General features: G+C 40.1%; 2 protein-coding genes across 22 annotated transcripts in view; one reads left to right on the top strand and one right to left on the bottom strand.

Moving 5' to 3' along the window:
• The window catches only part of LOC124114322 (mucin-4-like), a 30643-nt gene extending 28436 nt beyond the window's left edge, over positions 1–2207 (bottom strand). The window contains exon 1 of the mRNA XM_048399357.1: positions 2016–2207. Coding sequence (XP_048255314.1) covers positions 2016–2046 — 31 coding nt within the window. The 5' untranslated portion in view covers positions 2047–2207. The remainder of the gene's footprint in view (positions 1–2015) is intronic.
• A 5715-nt stretch (positions 2208–7922) lies between these two features.
• The window catches only part of LOC124114339 (SCO-spondin-like), a 46565-nt gene continuing 35744 nt past the window's right edge, over positions 7923–18743 (top strand). For 8 of the 21 annotated variants that reach the window (XM_046474844.2, XM_046474842.2, XM_046474839.2 and 5 more), the window contains exons 1-7: positions 7925–8372; positions 14064–14199; positions 14612–14791; positions 15137–15304; positions 15649–15807; positions 16644–16805; positions 17001–17171. In XM_046474844.2, the coding sequence (XP_046330800.2) occupies positions 8034–8372; positions 14064–14199; positions 14612–14791; positions 15137–15304; positions 15649–15807; positions 16644–16805; positions 17001–17171 (1315 nt within the window). In that variant the 5' untranslated portion in view covers positions 7925–8033. Of the gene's footprint in view, positions 8373–14063; positions 14200–14611; positions 14792–15136; positions 15305–15648; positions 15808–16643; positions 16806–17000; positions 17172–18743 lie in introns of all 21 variants that reach the window. The other 13 variants (XM_048400110.1, XM_046474850.2, XM_046474847.2 and 10 more) reach the window with 4 other exon arrangements.

The following is an 18743-nucleotide window of genomic DNA, read 5'->3' as shown; positions in this document are numbered from 1 at the left end:
CCAAAACGCATCCTATAGTTTGCACGTGCTTCACTCTGTAGCGCCACACACATGCGTAGGGTGTCATTCCTGATTTTGACATTTTCATTGAAGGTCGATAATTCTCTGAGGACCATTATATCTGTCAATCGTACTGATACTGCTTATCATACATTTGTGATATACTTGTGTACGAACTAGCTATGCAGTGTCTGCAACGCGCGGAGAACTTCGAGATATTGGCATGTTGAAAACTGGCAGAATTCACGTGTAGTGGCCAATGCGTTCACTGTTTCACAGTCTGTGATTAAGAGACCATAGAACAGGTACTAACACACCCAAAATGTTGACGATTGACCCCATTCAGGACGTCCCAGGTCAAAGACGAGAGCACAGGACCAAATAATCCGAAACCAGGCGCTAAGAAACTGAGCTCAGACGGTGAATCAAATTGCTACAAACTTTCATCAGGCTACCCGTTTACGAGTTACGGGGTCAGACGATTAGAAAAACTATGCATCTCCATGCTCGAGGGCCACGTGTTGTACAAATCGTCATACTGCCAACAGACGTCAATGGTGTACATAACGTTGAAACTGGGGTCATCGTCTCAGGTCACTTATCATGTTTTCAGATGACTCCCGATTCACTTTGTTCTTCCTTGATAGGCGTGGTCGTGTCTGGCGATGATTAAATGAAGGTCAATCCAATGTCAACCCTGAGTCCTCATGAAAGATTCAGATCGTTATGCGGTGGGGTGGCATCACTATGACTGACCGAACCCCTCTCCACGTTGTTAAGGAAAGGTCACTCGACAGTACTACCGGGACAACATACTGACACCCTTTGTTGTCCCGTTTGCAAGGCGTATGGGTTGACGTTTTGTCTTTCAGGACGACAACGCCCTTGCTCACCGTGCACGAATTGCCAATGCTCACCCCCAGCACAACATCCAAAGAGTGCCATGGCCAGCAATGAACCCTGACACTACCCTCACTGAACACGTGTGCGTCAACGCCATAGGCCGCCAACTTGACTAAACTTGGCCAGGTGCTGCAAGAAGGGTGGGTCAGACTTCCTCACATCCACCAAGACACTTATACGTCGTATGCCTCATCGAGTGAATGAATGTTGGACAAATCGTGGCAGTATTATGCACTCCTGATCCAAACTTTGAAATGCCCCATCACCACTTCAAAATTCTTCGCTGTCATAACATCTACTATCATACTTCACTATCGTTTCCCCTACTTTTTTTAAGAGTATATTTTATCACGTGGCATAACCTACAGTGACTTCTGATACCGATAAGCTCTGAGAAAGGCCTGCCTGAAACAGATTTCCTTCTCAAAGCCGTCCATAATCTGACTATGCCATTGAAGTGTCCCAATGTTGATACATGATCTACACTGAAATCCAGTCCGAATCCCCTGAGTCTGGAACTAGAAGCGACAGAACGTTTCCATAATCATAAGAAATATCTGCTACAGCTGAGTCCATGTGCGATTCCGACTATATCATTATCACGTGTTTATGAATTATCATTATCACGTGTTTATGAATTACTACCAATAGTGAAGATACCAGGTGGCACAATCACAAACACATGCAAAGGTGGTGGCGTCTGATTGGAATCAAAGGAATCAAAAATTGTGGCTTTTGAAGTTGGTATTATGAACAAGTGAGATAGTTCTATGATCAACTGTTTCGTAACAGTATCTTAGTATCTTCACCGAAACGTCGCGTTCATTGTAACAAAGAAGCTGTACAGTAAACTACGGTTATAACGAACTCAAAGGGACCACTCATTTTTGTTTGTAATAACCGTAGTTCGTTATAGGCATAAATACAGCATTGATACAACAAATGGTCGGGACTAAAAAATAAGTTTGTTATATCGGTCAGTTCGTTATAAGCGTTTTCGTTATAAACGTACTTTACTGTATATCCAAAGAACCATCTCACATGTTCAACAATTCTTTAATTCAGAATATATGTGATATGCCATACACCAGACATTTAACACATGTACCTACTTGTAACGAGAATCAGCCACAGCGACGTCATGACGGCGAGTTGTGCTTCAGGTGCCTGCTTCAACTGTGACGAGGCTACTTGTGTTGAAAGCGGAAGGTTGCTGGTATAATGACGCCTACTGATTGTTTACATTTACGATTTTTAAATTGGGTAAGGGCGGCAGACGTCCTTTCCGTGAGATAGATATGAGATATTACATAAATAGGACAAGCCAATCCCTGAGATTATTGATGACCTCGGGATCACTACCTAGGCAAAACAGAGAGACCATAGCATTTCCATTCGTTTGGCCTATAAGCAAGAGGACGTAGGAAGAGATTAATTTGTTATATATTCATGAAAAAAAATTTCAAATAGAAGCTTAAACATAAGGTTCAAAATAAACAAACGTTCAGTAGAGCATAGCATATGTGTTTATTTGTTATATTATTTTCAAATTTGCAATACTTGAGGCTATCGTTATGTGACAATAGAGGTGGTTGTAAGGTTGTTTGGAGTTATTGCTGTATACGCTGAGTGCTGTCGGCGGAACCGGAAGAGCAGAATTTAGATGTATCTGTCCTGGGCCCACTTGCACAAAGCGATCTTAGCGCTAAGACTATTGTAAGCCTATGCTAAAGTATGGGAGTTACGATCATCTTAGCACTAAGATCGCTTTGTGCAAGTGGGCCCAGGATCGAGAAGTTTCGCGATGAGACAGCTTCGAGATGGCTGGTTGTACCTGTATGTCAGCCACACAATGGTATTTTACGACCTGACTTGTGTCTTATCTATTTGCCAAGAGCACAAAACACCGAATTCGTGCAAGCTTCCAACACTGTTCTGGATTTAGAAACCACGACAGACCACTTTCAAGACATTTTACAACGATAACATTCTAGATAATCCTGCACTTAATTAATTCTAGGGCATATTACTTCATGTACCTATTGTTGCTGCTGCTGGAATATATTGTATTGATTGATGGTAAACATAAAACTGTGTTTCAATGTTACTTGTTATCTATTAAGTGATTTTGTTCTGAATTCAGAATTTAGCTCGGTACATTCGACTGTTGTTCAGCGGTTGTTTGATCAAGGTTACAACATTCAAGGTCTCAGTGATGCTTTCAAAACGTGTGACAGTAGACATGTGGAGGACATTTCAAGAAATTGATGTCCGATGCAATTCCCTATTTTGACGTGTACCATATGTTACCGTTTTCCTTTTAGGTGAACAATTGACTTGCCTTTGCATGTGTTTGTGACGGGTGCCACCGATGGGGCAGGATACGCTCACCTTTTCACGAACATCCGTATCCTCACTGTTTGACAGTGATACATAACCCCCTGCTCGTGATATGGCCGGAATCGAACAATTGACCCTACAAGTATAAAATATAATATTTCGTATGAATATGGAAAGGGTTTTGTCGCTTTCGTTTCAATTTGGAAAGCACCTCCTAAAAATATGTACCATTCGAGAAAAGTATCCGCCCTAATTCTGAATGTAGTAATCCTGACTTTGGTAAGACAGTCCTAAAACGTAAATGGTCGTCCATCTTTGCTCATGACTTATACACACTATAAAAGTTTGTTTTAGATTTGCTTGATGTGTTAATTCTATGGAAATGTCTTATGGCAATATATGCCATATGTGCTATGTTTGTTAGTTTTTATGAGATTTTATTTGTATCAGCATCATAGTCAGTATTATGCTTTTAAATATTTTCCATATTTAGTGTCACTCTTTGAAGTGAGCTTCGAAGATAGCTCGCGATCGGTGTCGGTACCCCGACTTACGTATTGGAAATTGTTTGTTGAGTTTTGAATAATTTTTTATACCCCTGCCTCTCATCCATAGTTTAGTATCTAGGTAACCGTTACATTGAATATTCTAAACGGTAAAAATATTGTTGGTGCTTTTTATCTTCTAACTTTTATACCATATAATTCTATTTTTATACCGGGGAAATTATTATTATCAACTATACTGAACCGCAAAAGAAACGTCACCCCAAGTAACATTGCATGGAAAGTTGTCATTTCAATATCTGGGTAATTTTTGTCAAAGTCTCTTACATTTAACCTTACCTTGTCCGGAAAAAATGAAATTTGATGATAAAAAAACAAAGCAGATGACAATGAAACCGATCGCCCAAACGCATCACGGCAACGGCCATGGTAACCCGATGCACGTGAGTTCCGTGCAAATTGAAATGCACATGCGTTCCCCCATTTCCTGCCCTATAAAAATCCACCCAGATCGGATAACATTCGTTCGGTATTGAATTGCTACCACATGCCAAGATTGACAAGAAATCAGTAACACCAAGCCCTTGGACGATAGCAAGCTGGACAAACCGCCCGGCAAGTAGCCAATGCATTTCAAGTCCACGTAAGGACCATATACAGGCTCCAGCAATGGTACCAGACCACCAACACTACAGATGACCGACCACGTAGTGGAAGACCAAGGGTCACCATCTGACGTCAGGATCGTCAGATTGTGCGACAGCATCTCCAAGATCGCTTTGTTACTGCTGCGGAAACTACTCGACAGACCATGGGGACACACCAGCGACACATTAATGCGGACACCGTACGTCGACGATTGACGAGCAGCCACCTCCACTGTCACAGGCCACAACGAAGACCCATTCTGACACCACGTCATCGCCGGAACCGTCTTCACTGGGCAACACATCACCAGCATTGGCGCCACCAGCAGTGGATAAGAGTCCTCTTCTCGGACGAGAGCCGTTACTGTATCTCAACAGCAGATGGCATAGAGAGAGAGAGTCTGGCGACGCCGTGGGCAACGTCATTCGGATGCTAGTGTTGTTGAGAGAGACTCGTGGGGTGGTCCGAGCATCATGGTGTGGGGTGGAATTGGTCTTGCACAGAGGGTCGGCCCTGTGGTCTTCCAGAACATCGGTCCAGGGAGAGGCAATGGAGTCACAGCAGCTCGGTACGTTGATCAAGTCTTCAGACCACACGCTTTGCCTCATTTGGCACGTCGCCACAATCACGAGTTTCAGCATGATAACGCCCGTACCCATACTGCGATGGCAACAAGAGACATTCTCCAGCAGAATGGCAACAGAACCATGCAGTGGCCTGCCCTCAGTCCAGATTTAAATCCCAATGAGCACCTGTGGGACGAGATTCAAAGACGGCTGAATGACGTCCGACCCAGGCCAACAACTGCAGCTGAACTGCGTCAGGCGTTCCTCAGAGTGTGAGCGCAAGTGCCTATGGCGTTCATCAACCGCCTCATCCATTCCATGTATCGACGTTGCACGGCAGTCATTAATGCACATGGCGGACACACGAGATACTGACTTTTGATGCCATTTTCTCAGAGACTAGTGTTATGTTTCACTTTTAGAACATTTGACACCTTGATTTCAACCTTGATGATCAGTTTTGCCAAGTTTCATCTTTTTAATAAGTCTCAAAGTATGTTTACAGTGTTTGGACAAATAAGGTTTCTCATATATCTATCCATGGTGACGTTTCTTTTGCGGTTCAGTATATTTCCCGCTCTATCTATCTACTTCCGTAGAGTATAATTTATATGTTTTTGATATCGTAACAAGAAGCATATTTAAACCTAAATTTACTTCCATTACACAACATATCCCTCTTCGCTGAAATAAGCAGCACATATCTTTCGTGTATTGATGACCTTCTTTCGCATATCGGTGACCTACTTATGCATATGTCAGACCTTCTATCGTTTATTGGCGACCTACTTTTAGATACTGACCAGGTTCAATTCAAACAGAAGTATCTCCATCACGGTAATAATCATCTCTATTACATATCATTTTCTATGGCACTGTCGCGTGTATAGTTTCAGAATTTGTACATTTCTCGGGTCTCTTGACGTTACCGGTGTCAGTGACGGGAGGTTGTAGTGACTAGTCGCCGATGTGGCGACATAATATATCTAAAACCATCATGGACTAGTCAATATGTGTCCAGGAAACAAACGCTTAATGTACTGACACCCCGCAATTCGGGGACTTTATTTGAGTAAATCCACAACCACGCGTACGGAATGATGCTGGATTAGAATCCGCGAGAAACGCTCTGCTGGTAACCTGTACTGGGTTGGTTACTGTTATTATAAGATATTAATAAATACATAACGCCTCCAAATCATATAATTCTGTACTGAAAGTTACATTTAACATTAAGTGGCAAATAGGTAAAATTGTTGGTTAATTCACAATTTCACTCTATTTAAACTGTGACCCAATCGATATATTGACACACAAAACAGAGGAATACAACTAAGTGTGCGCCTCTTTCTGGTTACTGGTTTTCAAAATCCACTTTCAGTTTGCAAATATCTAAGAAAACGTAGGTGAAAAGGAGAATGTGTCTCCATCAAAATTGTAACACGCATTTTCAAAGTACATATATTTTATATGCAAGTATGCGAATATAACGCCAGTGCAAATATCTGTTTCTGGGCCGGGAATTCGTCAATACAATTTAAGGCTATGAATAAGTGACAGATTAAATGTATCTTGATTTTACATGACAGGCGTGTTATTATTAAGTTGCTGTTGAGTATATGATTATTCAAAATGCAGTTACGCTTGTACTTTCGCTCGAATAGCTGTCAATCTGTGACCTGTTCTTTCAGCAATCAGCTGTCCATCTAAACCGCTATCGTACAGGCGAGTGACGGTAGCGGCTTTTAGGGAGTGGTTAGTGTGATAATATAAAACGTAAATGTCAGGGACCAACCAGTCTCAATTATCCATTGGGCGTAGGGGCGGTGGGGTAGCCTAGTGGTTAATGCGTTCGTTCGTCATGCTGAAGACCCGGGTTCGATTCCCACATGGGCACAATGTGTGATGCCCATTTCTCGTGTCCCCCGCCCTGATATTGCTGGAATATTGCTAAAAGCGGCGTAAAACCATACTCACTCACTCACCCATTAGGCGTATAAAGCAAAGCAGCGTTGAGAACCTTTTGAATAGACAGACCAGGTTGGGGGGGGGGGGGGGGTATCTTAAAATTCATCCTCACAGATTAAATAAAAAAGTATCTGGTTTTGAAAAAAAATATCTAATCTCGATACAAAATCTCGGCCAACATTCTCCCTTCCCTCCTAAGACCCCCCCCCCCCCCCCCCCCCCCCCCCCCCCCCCCCACCTCTCCGCGGTCCCCCACTCGTCCCTTACTTTGTCCGAAATCGCGTTGATTGTGAAAGATGATAATTTGGTCGACGAGAAGAACGATTAATATCAGGACTATTATATCTATATAACCGCGCTTGTGATGCTTATTATTATGATAACAACAGCAGCAGTACTATACCTTACTCATTTGCACCCACGATGCACCGAATGGAAATAGTCATTATTCCCATTATGTATGACATTGACAAATAATATTTACACATTTAGAAAATCAAGATTACCACAATCAAATATAAAGACACATTTTGATATACAATAGGTATATCTGCGTAGAATAGACTTGTTGAAATGTTCAAAGCTTACGAATTGAGTGCTGTAGGTATTTTGGGATCTTATCAAAACCTACTTCGTATAGCCTGATCAGATAGTGCTCAAGTCACTTGGCCAAAAGTTGCTTAATTAGAATCAATATTTGATGCAGGTATATTTCCCTGGGGGGCCGTCGATAAGATTGCGGGAGCGACACATGCAACCGCAGTGGGTGCTGGGACAGAAAATCAATGACGTACTCAATGATGATTGGTTCAATAGTCCCAGGGTGTTAGACATCTGATAAAGGCCTCAATGAGTGCTACCTGGCTAAGCAGAACAACCATGAATAATGAAACGTCAATTGCCAGAACTTAATCACAGGTATCCCGCCTCACAGATTTATCAATTATTTATAATTTCTTAGATCGGACTCGCCTTTTCTAAAGCCGTGGCGTTAATTTGCGTCGTTTCCTTTTCACAGTCAACACGTAATAATTACCTACTGGAAATGTAATTGTCAGACCAGAACTCTCTTCGGCGTAAGCAGGTCGCCACAGTCTAAACTATGGCGTCTTTATTCCCTTTTCTCGCCATCTTCTTGATCCCTCTGGTCAGTGGAAGTCATCTTACCAACAGGGTTTTCAAATGGACAATTACCGAACCTGTTGGATATGTGTCTGTGGGAAGGCGCCTTGAAGGTCACTGGTTCTACCAGACGTACAAGAAAGATGTTTCTCTGTGCGCCTACCAGTGTCTCCGCAAGCCGGAATGTCTTTCCTTCAACTACGAAAGCGACAGTGGCAAGTGCATCCTAAATAGGAAGAACCATCAGACTGTCGCCTTGATTAACGCCCCCTCCAACTACGTGAGCTACCATGCGCGAGAAGAGTACAGCATTGACCGTGTAAGTTCCCTTCAATTCTGTCCTCAAAGGTGATGTGAGATGAAATTGAGTATAACGTCGCGAACAAGATTATTGTACTTATATAGCGACTTGCATGCATTTGTCCGCATTACATCATGATGGAACATGTCAACTTTATCAAGTCAAGCGATATAATAAACACGAATTTTCACATAGCAAGGTACACGCGTACTGTAGTTTCGAATTGTACGCTGGGTACAATGTGTGAAGCCCATTTCCGGTTTCCTCCGCCGTGATATTGCTGGAATGTTGCTAAAGGCGGCGCAAGGCCATAGTCACTTACTCACTGTACATATAAAATGTCAATGCTAGAGAAAAATCAGTCTCGATCAGTGACGAAATGGATTCAATCAATCAATTTTCATTTACTAATACTGAAATGTCTCAGGTCTATAGAACATTTGTATGGATTGTACATTTTATATAGTTAAGTAAATCCTTTAAAATAGTATTTATATAATTCACTGCATAAAATGTTTATGCTATAACACGTTTTAGAACCTTAGCCTTTTCAGTGGACATTGATTCGATAAATGTATAAATATTTTGTGTTCTGTGATTTTAAGGGCACAACTTTTTTTCGTCAAATGCTCTAATTCTTGACAAATAAAGTATAAATGATATTCATTTTCAATGTCGTGAGTGGCAAAGCTTACATTCTCTCAATTCTAACTGAAATTTGTGTGTATCTTCCTTGTTCAATCTGAAGGCTGTGCGAAGAGCATCTTATTCGTGAAAGGATTTTCCAAATTTATCGAGAAGTGATTTCAAAAGACTCTTCGGTTTTGTATTGGGACATGAACATTACATAGTATTCAGATGTTGGTGATAATAGAAGTATCTCGTTCTATTTCTGAATATACGTATCCTTCAGTCTTCAGTGAATATTTGAATGAATTAATCAGAATAGTCTACGTTTTGACTTTGCCAGCCATACCCATAACCCAGTTCATTGACATTTGACGATACATCACCATTCTATCTTAACATTTTTTATATCTATAGGAAGGCATTTGTAATAATCGGTACCAATGATATTTCAACATGTTTACCTGTGCATTTAAAGATAGAGGGAATGTACCCGTTTCGCCAAAAATTACATTTTGCGTGTTGATTTAACTCCTAGAAGTCGCTTGAATATGTACGTAGTCTCACAACAATGTCTAACTTACTCATCCTCATATAACAGAATAGGATTTATGTTTTTATCAAATATTTTAAGAAACACATTAAAATTTATATCACCAATAGTTTTCAGGGGTTTTTTTAAAATACCGAAGAATATGTTTTTTGCTTGTTCATGTATGAATGATAGTAATTTTGATATTTTTAAGAAGATGTTTTTTGCTTATCAATTTATGGATGATAGTAATTTTGACATTTTTGCACTGTTGAGTCTACGGTGCCTTAGTATAGGCCACACTTATCAAGCTGTAATGAGGCGAACGCTTTGCTGAAATGGACAAAACTTGAGAACAACTTTTTTCCCTTCTGTGGTAGTATAACCCTCTCTAAGACCAGCCTGCGATTTTGTTATTTTATCAAATGAATCAGCACCAAACGAGAGCCTTTTATTCTAACATGCACAAATATTATGCTAAATATACTAACAATGTGATTCATCTATAATGATCATTTCTGTAGTTGGATGATTTCACCAACTGACCAAACTTTGTGAAATGTTGCATTTTTAAAAATGTAATTAAATGATATTCTAAATATGGTGCAACAATATCAGGCGAATGTTTGAAAACTTCCGGTAAAATGTCATCAAAATGCAAGTGATTAATTATTCTTGAAGCAGTTTGCACTTGACGTAATTTTTTTTCATTTGTGATGCGTGAATCTAGAATATCTTCTACAATACAACTTTCATTGTTTTACGAGTGACCATCTTCAAGCATATCTTCATTGTTTATTTCGAAAAGACAATAGTGTCTAAAAATGATCCTACTGTGTACCTAGGTCTGTATTGTTACAAGCATGCGTCTCTGCACGAAAGTTCTTCAGTGTTCCCCAGAAGCGCTTTGAGTCGGAAATTGACTTTTCGAGTTTATCCATGCTTATTTTATTTAGTATTCTTGTTTTTCCCGTTTACCCTAGTTATAATACACGTTCCTTGCACGAATAAAATCTTCTAATGAAATATAATCAAACATCTACATCTTCCTTTCTGAGAAACTCACATTTGGAATCAAACCAATTCATGTTTATAATACTACAGTAAACTACGGTTATAACGTACTCAAAGGAATTACTAATTTAAGTTCGTTATAACCATAGTTCGTTATATGCATATATACAGCATATGAACAGCAAATGGACGGGGCACCAAAACAGTTCGTTATATCCGTCAGTTCGTTATAAGCGTATTCGTTATAAACGTAGTTTACTGTACCTCTAAGCTTCTTCTTCATACACATACCAGCGTAGCAAATTGCTTCTTCAAAACCAACACTCTCATCAATATCAGTAAGCGCCGTTTCCGCTGTTTCTGTTAATATATTCCGAACCTGTGAAAAGAAAAGAGCGTCCTGAAATTGTTCCAATGTATTATGATCCAACACAAATTTTTAAGATCTGACAACTAGATATAAAATCTTGGTTACTTTTCCCATCATTTGCTGCAGACAAAGTGACAGTAAGATTTAAGAGTGAAGGCTCTGCTCTCCTAGCAATGGTAAAATCTCTACATTGGTTAAAGAATAAAGACGAACAAATAACATAATTCATATCACTTGCCCCGTTGTGTCAAACGAACTTAATATCACCAACATCCGAATCTGACGCACGTCTACCATTCATGATATAAAACTGAACGTAGGAATAACAAACATTTTTCAAAATTGTTAACAGTTTGTCACAAGATGAACGTGATAAACTAAAGAGATGTAACAGATAGTAAGTAAGATTGTGTTGTATTTTCACAACAACATCGTCTTGTACGTAATCTGGGTCAGTCCAAGTGCGGGCATTAAAGTTACCACCAACAAATTGTATAACCTCCTTATTAATATCAGCTAGGATGTCCAAAATATCATTGTGTAATACCATTTTTGCTGGTTAAAGTCCCACTGGTGTACAATGTTGAATTCTCAGTATATATATTCTGTTGTATATTGAACATCGGATGTGGGACCAAATAGAGTTTTATCGAGTTATAGAAACGATTATTGTCTTTCATTGAATTTGAAAGGGGTGAAGTTGTTGTTTTAATGGCAGATGAAGGTTGGACAAGGGGCACTTTTCTTCTATTTATTCTTTCTCACCCTACACGGTTATAAAATATCTTATCACAGATTTCAGTGTGTATAAAGTGATAACACTATCATGTGCGCACGTCTGTTAACAAGTCCCACCAAGAAAACACTGCAGTCCTGAGAACTGCAAGTTTTACAAAATATCAATGTTTGCTGTTCGGGAATCAATTCAACAATAATAATAAAAGCGACAAAACCCTTTCCATATTCATGAGAAATTTCTGCTGAGAGCAGAGGCAGTTGTACGTTCCGACCATGTCTTTATGATCCACTATCAAAAAGTGATAATACCGGGTGTCCGCGAAAAGCTAAGGGTATCCTGCTCCACGGATGAACGTCAGTGATGAGTGATATGCTTTACAGTTGAAAATCATTGAAATTTATAGTCAAAGCTAGTGTCGAACTCGTATGAGTCGAATATCCCTGACTAGCTCTTGACTCTTTCATTATATATATATTAATGTGTGTGTGTGTGTGTGTGTGTGTGTGTGTGTGTGTGTGTGTGTGTGTGTGTGTGTATGTACAATATAGTTATACAATTACCCTATCAATCCAACCCAGATTTCATGTGAGGCTTTGTTTGAAATAATTGTACCATAGTTGTGGCCTTGCGTTGATGTCGAGATTTCCATCACCACTTTTAAGTGGTTCTTGTTCCCATTTAGAGAAAGCCGAAACTGCCCACTCACGTTTGTATGTAGTTTTTGTAGAAGGGAGAGAAATAGAGACCTTCTGGTCGATAATGTTGATATAATAAACTGGTTCTGAAACACGTGCTTTTGATTTTGTTTTGAGTTTCTTAATTAAGCAATTATGAAGTAGAAGTAGAATCAACAGATTCGAGTGATTTCTCCAGTAACGAAGTCGTCCCCAGACTCCATCGTACAGTGTACATGTACGTCTCGCTCGCACGTGAGAAAGTGTCACGAATAGTCACCTGATATACAGTGTGTTACTGCACGTGCACATGCCATTGTACTGGTTGCCATCTCTGATTGGTTTGTTTCATCCAACACAGTTCATAAGAGAGGAAATGATAACGAATCTAAAATAACACCATTATGAAGGGCATGATGATGTTGAAGTGATATATAACTTGATTTTTAAGTACATGTTGATCAAATTGCCCGGATTCGGTCATGGCGCCCGATGTAGATTGCGGGGGAGATGTTGTATCGACTCTATTTTTGTCAGATATTTCTTATGAATATTGAAAACGGTTTTGTCTCTTTTATTTAGGAAAAGATAGACCTTGCCCGCACCCTCCACTTTGTTCTGTTGACATATAAACATATAATATCAATCTGAAATCTCTCAATTTCTTCCCTTTAAGGATATGAAGTATGTTCCTCAATCATGCACTAGAATATGTGTCATGCATGTAATTATTCACTTGGGTATAAGCTGTAAGTCAACATTTCGATCTCCTTTCCGTCTTTGGCTGACCATTGTGAAATTCCTATCCATCAGCGCTGACATGTTATATTGAAACGTAAAATGTATTCTCCCGAAAATCGGATAATATAATTAACATTTACTTTCACCATGAATCTAAATGGAATGCTAATGTGCAGGTTCTTGAATTGTCGTTGGGATATTTGCAGAGTTGAACAATATGTGTACATATGATTACTATTAGGTAATTTTGTAATTATTTATTTATATGTGTCATGACACATGCAACTACATTATTTTTATTACATGACACTGCAATGATTCGGGACTTTGTTTGAAATGGTTGTTAACACTACAACAGAATGTCCCCTCTGGTCGCATACCCGACAAGCAATTCCGATTTAAGCAACTTCCCAAAATACATGACAACTCCATGGCACAATTGATCTGCTCAAAATTGTGTTTGAGCATAAGCAATTTGAATCAGGTCTACCAAACACTAAACTCTCTCATGTCTGCGATGTATGTTCTATCTAAAGCTGGCAATAATCTAATAATACCATGATAATGCACCGAAACAAAGCTACAGGTTATAGTGAGTGAGTGAGTTGGGTTTAACGCCACTTTTAACAGTATTCTAGTTATATCCCTGCGTGTCAGCTTAATGTGGGAGAAAAGTCCGAAGTGATGCGGGTCTCAGACGTTTACCACTTCGCTGAAACCCACGAGCACAGATATGGTGATGACAAACCTAGAAACATAATCGGGGCGAACCGGATTTGAACCCACAATCATAGGTATCTGGCATGCCCAAGGGACGCATTTCTGCACAGCAACTGGGCCAACCGTGCCCACCCCTCCTCCTCCGACAGATTATAGATTGTAACGTGTGAGCTTAGACTGGAATTATGTTTTGCAGCAGTCTATACCCTCTGTGAGCTGATGAAATTCATGTACAATTCAAAATTCCTCCGCAATGGTGGTCCGAATTAAACAGGGTTCATTGTATGTCCAGGAAGCGTTAGGGCCTTGTGCCGATGATGTCTGCCACAGCCACGGACGTTGTTTGGAGACCAAGACGACTGACGACCAACTCGTGGCAATCTGTGTGTGCAACAAGGGATGGGGTGGACCCGACTGCAACGCGGAAGGTAAGATTCCTTCGTGAATCTTGAGGAACATATTCCTAATGTTTGAGACGCGGAAATAAGATGTTTGGTTTTCCTTGCTAAAAATTACATTGCAAACGTCCCTAAAGCTATGCATGATTGTGTCAATTAAAAGTAATGTCAAATGGAATAGATGTAATATAAGGCGTTAGCTGTTAATAAGGTCGTGGAAAAACTCGATGTATGAAAGAAATGACTTCAGAGTCATCCTCTAAACGTTGTGGTTCTCGTTTTTACGACGACTTTTCACAAGGTTTGATGCGTGTTTTTAATATATTTGTTTGGTCCATCTTGTTCTGCCTGCATACATGTAAATAGTACAGCATCATCAGTAATGGAAGCTCTTGCTTTATGTTATTTCATGGAAAGTGTTGACGATGTCTGCTGTTTGTAGAACTACAGCCACAGTGGGGTACGTGGCAGGACTGGGATGACTGCTCCGTCACGTGTGACCAGGGCTGGCGCATGCGCAGAAGGAACTGTGAGGATGGCAGCTCTGGCCAAACATTGAGCCCCCTAAAGTGCTATGGCCGTGACATTGAGTATGGGTCATGTCAACTACAAGCTTGTCCGCGTAAGCCAGACCTTTAATAATTACAATATGAACGTGTTGTTTTTTAAAAAATCATGACAAAGATAGTTGATAGTTTGACAGAATATAACGGAATGACCCCTTCTCATTCGACAAACATAATACAAATTTTACTCCCCTATTAAGATAGAAAATATATATTTTGTCCAAAAGATGTGCCACAATAATTCGATTTTGGTGAACAACCCCATCGTGGATACAACCCCTTTAGCAATCATACACAAAAATGCACGTATTTGTATTGCTTGATTCTGGGTGCGGGTTGATTCTGGGCAAAAAATAATCTTAAAAAGTCGTGTCACTTTAACTTGTTGGCCTTATCCTCAGGATGGGATTCCTGGGGTGTGTGGGGTACGTGCAGCACCTACCAGACTTGTGGTCGAGGCTACAAGGTACGCAACAGAACCTGCAACAATGGAGGAACGCCCGGCGTCGACCGCTACTGTCTGGGTCCTACTAATGAAACAACTGTCTGCTATAGCATGGACTGCCAAAGTAAGTGAACATGACCCAGAACGGACATATTCCAACAATTTCCTGACGCATCAGTGACAAAAATTATGTCCGATGCAATTCCCTATTTTGACTTACCATATATTCCCGAGTTTTTTTTCAGGTGAACAATTGACTAGCCTTTGCGTGTGTTTGTGACTGGTGCCACCGGTGGGACAGGATACCTTTTCGAGAACACCTGGTATTATCACTATGGGATGGTGATTCATAAACAAATGTTCATTATATAGTCGGAATCGTACAATCGACTCTGCTTTATGCAGATATTTTTATTGGATATGGAAAAGGGTTTTATGTGTGTGATAACGGCTTTAATAAATGAACAGGTCCAGTACGCCTGCGTGGGGGGTCAGCCCATGGGGAGGGCCGTGTGGAAATCTTCAATGACGAAGCTCGACAGTGGGGCATGATCTGTGGCAACCAGTGGACACAAACAATGGCAGACCTGGTGTGCAAACATCTTGGAATGCCTGGAGCTCATATGGGTAAGTTGTATGGACACGTTTATCTTTAAAAAACTACAATAAAATAAAGATTTCTGAAATGAATATTATACGTCTTAGTGAGTAAGTTTGATGTTACGGCGCTTTTAGCAATATTCCAGCAATATCACGGCTGGAAATGGACTTCACACATTGTACCCATGTTGGGAATCGAACCCGGGTCTTCGGCGTGACGAACGAACGCTTTAACCACCAGGCTACCCGACCACCCCTATAAGTTGTAGCAGGATAACGAGGGATACACGGGGTTTTATGCGTCCCGCGTTAGGTTTTTATACCACGAGCCGCATAAAACCACATGTACTCCGAGTGATCTTGCTGCAACGAATCTATCTGACCCACATGTTTTTGTGATAATGTAAAATATTTCAAACAAACAGCTTTTCGATGGAGCTGAGGTTAACTTGCGCAATGTGGCTTCTATTGACTCGGGAAAAGCGTGCGGCTTTTTGCTTTGAAGCGGGGTTAAAGGATTTATTCTGCATCTCATAAATCCACGTAAAACCTGACTAGCTTGTGGCGGGGTATATTATTCCCCCGCTGAAGAATGTATTCCCCTCCAAGCCGGGATACACGTTATTTTATCAATATCACTTGGACCAATAATCAGATCTCATCATTGTGACATGGAGGCATGATAAAACGATTTGTTGAATAATGTTTAGGAGTGACTGAGGTTATGCTTGAGTGTGGGTTCCTACAACTCCTGCAACTGCCATGCTGGATATATTATTTTATTGTTGTAATCTGACTGGTTTGTTTTAGTTTTTCAATGCGCCCTATACGTTACTGTTATTAATCCATCAATGATGTATTAGCTACCCAGAACAGCCAGTTCGGCATTGGAGACTTGATGTATGGGGTCACCAGCCTTGCCTGCCAGGGATTGGAGCAGACAGTACAGATGTGTGAGAGGAACCCCTGGTCCCTCACGCCGTCTTGTCCGGCCGCGACACAACCAGCAGGGGTCATGTGTAGAGGTGGGTTGACGTCACACAGTCAGTAGTCTGCCAAATTAATGTTCCTTGTCTTTTTCACAAGGTCCCCTCAAGTGTTATTAAAAAATCACTGTCAAGATAATCTGTGACGAAGAACCTGTAAAAATAGAGGTCATCATAGTTAACGAACGTTGCACAAAAAAGCATTTAAAAAACAAGTCACCATTTACTTTTCAGTCAATGGAGTGTGGTCCCTGTGGGGTGAATGGGGAGACTGTTCTGTGTCTTGCGAAACCGGTATCCAACAGCGCACGCGCAGTTGTAACCATCCCCCTGCATTGCATGGCGGGAAAGACTGCGAAGGCGAGACGGTTCAGACGAAGTCGTGCACTCTAGACATGTGCCCAGGTAGGCGATTACCTTCATTACCTACCCTGCTATCTCTACATATATATTCTGAAAATAATGAAGTAATTACCCGTTTGATCCCAAGACTCCCTCCCCGTAGAACTGATCTGCATGGCTACCTACCACCCCCACCCTCTTCCTCCTGAACCCTGTCTGTTCCAGCAACTGAGTCGTGAACTGTCCAACGTCATCGCGTCTTCATATATTTTTCGTTTGCCTGTGACGTGTTCGAAAAAAAAAAACAAACTATAACTGTTTCCAATTAATAGAAAAACATAATTTGCCTGATGAGGATGTTATTTATCCAAAATGTGTGAATAAGTAAGCCTCGAAAATTCGAGGGATGTCTAATATATAGAGAATCTCACCCAAGTGTCTTTTGATATCAAATATATCAACACGAGTTGATAAAAGTTGAAAAATTCCGAGGCTTGCCGAGGATTTTTTCCACTTTTATCAACGAGTGTTAATATATTTGATATCAAAAGACACGAGGGTGAGATTTTATTTATCATCCAACATCATTCTTCCAACTTTTTCAATTTGTAGACAGTAATTAGCAGTGTCTTCAGTGTAAAAAGTACTGCTAACAGCTTCAGTAGCAGACCATTAGTGATGTCATTTGATTGTGACGTCATGGTAACCAGTGACGTCACAATGGTCTGCAAAGCATTGTGATGTAATTTCATTGCAGCGATATCTACAGTGTAGATATTGCTTGATCTAATCCAAGCGATATCTCCTGTGGGAGCTAGTTTTGGATGATAAATAGCAGTTATATCCCAACATTATTTAAAACAATACCCAGATGTTACTATTGAAAGTGTGAGAGATGTATACACGAGATGTGTACATGGCTGTCCGAATACCGATTGTATCAAACACCACTTTCAGGTACAGTCCTTCAGTAATTTGATTTCATTTTTGTTTATTTTCGTCATACATGACACTGCAGATAATCAGTAGATGACAAAGTGGACGAAATTTAAGGATAACAAATTCTTTAATACTGTAAAAAGCGACGTTTCGGTATAGATCCTTATACCGTTGTCAGGCAAGACAACGGTATAAGGATCTATACCGAAACGTCGCTTTTTCAGTTTTAAAGAAGTTGTTATCCTTAAATTGTGTCTACTTTGTCATCCGTAAACTTCTAAGTAATGCCTATCAAACAATTTTTTCAGTAGATATTTTATTTGGGTAATTGTTACATGCTGAATGTTCACGCCAGTTGGTACCCATTCTTACCCAACCTTTCCCAAAATGCATTACAATTCAATACCATAAGCAGACATAACACCATAATAATAATAATTATAATAATTATTATTATAATAATAATAATAATAATAATAATAATAATAATAATAATAATAGTGGACAATGTAATGAGACATTCTATATGTATATGTAATTGATTTGTTAAGCTTGCATGATGTTTTATATGATGTTCTTTTATGAGGTATGATCATGTGTTTTCACTCCAATACAACCCCACTTGGCACTCACTCATTCTCTTCAAACAATCACAAGATCACGCAACCTTAGAATATAGAACTTCACACTTCACCT

This window comes from Haliotis rufescens, unplaced genomic scaffold (genome assembly GCF_023055435.1).
Source record: "Haliotis rufescens isolate VD_foot unplaced genomic scaffold, xgHalRufe1.0.p SCAF_2, whole genome shotgun sequence".
Classification (NCBI taxonomy): domain Eukaryota; kingdom Metazoa; phylum Mollusca; class Gastropoda; order Lepetellida; family Haliotidae; genus Haliotis; species Haliotis rufescens.
Note: the sequence above shows the minus strand (reverse complement) of the source record. Positions and strands in the feature narration are given on the sequence as shown.